General features: G+C 36.7%; 2 protein-coding genes across 2 annotated transcripts; one reads left to right on the forward strand and one right to left on the reverse strand.

Moving 5' to 3' along the window:
- Positions 1–437: 437 nt before the first annotated feature.
- Positions 438–775, forward strand: LOC118751257 (histone H2A-like; the record flags this gene model as incomplete). The annotated part of the gene is made up of 1 exon (XM_036486039.1): positions 438–775. A coding segment is annotated over one exon (270 nt), but the record flags the coding sequence as incomplete, so codon positions are not given.
- Positions 776–1237: 462 nt separating this feature from the next.
- LOC118751255 (histone H3) lies at positions 1238–1776 on the reverse strand. The gene has a single exon (XM_036486037.1). It carries the CDS (start codon positions 1703–1705, stop codon positions 1295–1297), a length of 411 nt encoding a protein of 136 aa, XP_036341930.1. The 5' UTR covers positions 1706–1776; the 3' UTR covers positions 1238–1294.
- Between the last annotated feature and the right edge of the window lie 434 nt (positions 1777–2210).

The raw sequence follows: 2210 nt of genomic DNA on the forward strand, positions 1-2210 counted from the left end.
TTCGGCAATGGTTCTGCTTTGATAACACTGCCCCAAGCAACCTCTAGAACTCAATTCGACACAAGCATATTTGCTAGCAGGGTCTTCATGATATGCCAAAGGCCCGCGATTGGATTTTCGGTATCCTCTTATGAAAAAGACGAATTATTTCCCCAACAGCTCTTTACAAATTTTTCTTTGCGCAAATGATATTCTTTATTGTCAATGTTATTGTGGCTTATTAATATTTTATTTTTAATATTTTTATTGAGCTTTGTACCACGATTGTTTATTAGGAAAAATTGAAAAAGCAACAAAGTCTAAGCGGTAGAAGTTATAGCAGCTATTTCGGAGATCACCACATCTCCTCATCAGACTTCTTTTTTTTCAGACTTCAGCAGGGAGCAACAAGAGTTTACGGGATGTACATAGGTCAGTGGTTAACGCTTCTGACTTTGAACATCGATTATGCAGAACGTGTTGGTGCCGGCGCTCCAGTTTATTTAGCTGCTGTTATGGAATATTTGGCGGCTGAAGTACTTGAATTGGCTGGTAATGCTGCTCGTGATAACAAAAAGACCAGAATCATTCCACGTCATTTACAATTGGCCATCCGCAATGATGAGGAATTGAATAAACTGCTGTCTGGTGTGACCATTGCTCAAGGTGGTGTTTTGCCTAACATTCAAGCTGTACTTTTGCCCAAGAAAACCGAAAAGAAAGCTTAAAGTGTACATTGCAGTCAATTTAAACATTTCATCCACGCAACAAAACCGTCCTTTTCAGGACGACAAAATTCATTTACAAAGAGATTAAATATATTTTCTTAAAAATAGTTGATTAATTTTCATTTATTATATGTGCCAATCAAAGAAATTTTATATGTATATTGTGTGCATATAAAATCAACAACCACTTCGAGAGTCCAAGCGCTTGGATTCGCGCCAAAATTGCCCCTTATTTAGAAACTGTTTTTACACACGTGTACGTACAATAACTGAATAAGCCACAGTGGATACAGAATAATTGCACATACATACATATTTAGGTATACTTTTACGTATATATGTACATACATACATATGTATGTACATGCGCATGCATACAACTAACTAACAGCGTCACTGAAATGCAAAAGGTACAGTACACAAATTTATACCTCGCAAACGAGTGAAAATCGGTAGGTAAAATACTAATGTTGTAAATATGTATGTATATTCGAAATAAAACGATTTTTGATAATCTTTTGTTTAAAAAATTGTGGTCCTGAAAAGGACCGTTTTTTATAAATTGAGATTTTTCGTTCGTAATTTATTTAAGCACGCTCTCCACGAATACGTCTAGCCAGTTGAATGTCTTTGGGCATAATTGTGACGCGCTTGGCATGAATGGCGCACAAATTGGTATCTTCAAATAAGCCAACTAAATATGCTTCGCTTGCTTCTTGTAAAGCCATAACAGCGGAACTCTGGAAACGTAAATCGGTCTTGAAATCCTGGGCAATTTCGCGTACCAAACGCTGGAATGGCAATTTGCGGATCAACAATTCAGTACTTTTTTGATAACGACGAATTTCACGCAAAGCCACTGTACCGGGACGATAACGATGTGGTTTCTTTACACCACCAGTCGCTGGTGCACTCTTACGGGCAGCTTTTGTTGCCAATTGTTTGCGTGGTGCCTTACCACCAGTCGATTTACGGGCTGTTTGCTTTGTACGAGCCATTTTCTACTATTCACTTTATTCAAGAAAGAACACTAACACTGATTCACTGTACACTGTACTAATATTAAATAATACCTTAGCGTCAGTGTAGAAATAATAATATACACAAAAACGTTTCTCCCGTTCATTGCTAAAGTAGTATAATGGGGTTGAGATATTACATACCGTCTTCAAAAGCGACACAACACAAAATTTGTCATTTTTGAATTTATGCGCTAAAAATGTACACTGAGCTTTTCTTTACCTTTCAGCAAAAGCCGGAGAAAATTTTTGTTATAATTTGTTAAAAAAACCTAAGGCAAAGTCTCCCTTGTTGATATGATTATCATGTGCTAAGAAATAGTTTTTCGCATTTTCTGACAAACGTGTAATTTTGAGTTGCGTTCCTTTTGAAGACGGTGCGCGAATATTTTCGTGTCGAAACGAGATAGAGATATATTTTGTACTCTATTTGTGTATCTTGGTTGTTCATTCGGCAACATACGATTCTTGTATAAATACAGGC

Source organism: Rhagoletis pomonella, unplaced genomic scaffold (assembly GCF_013731165.1).
Source record: "Rhagoletis pomonella isolate Grant_MI unplaced genomic scaffold, Rhpom_1.0 Rhpom_scaffold_00618, whole genome shotgun sequence".
In the NCBI taxonomy this organism is placed as follows: domain Eukaryota; kingdom Metazoa; phylum Arthropoda; class Insecta; order Diptera; family Tephritidae; genus Rhagoletis; species Rhagoletis pomonella.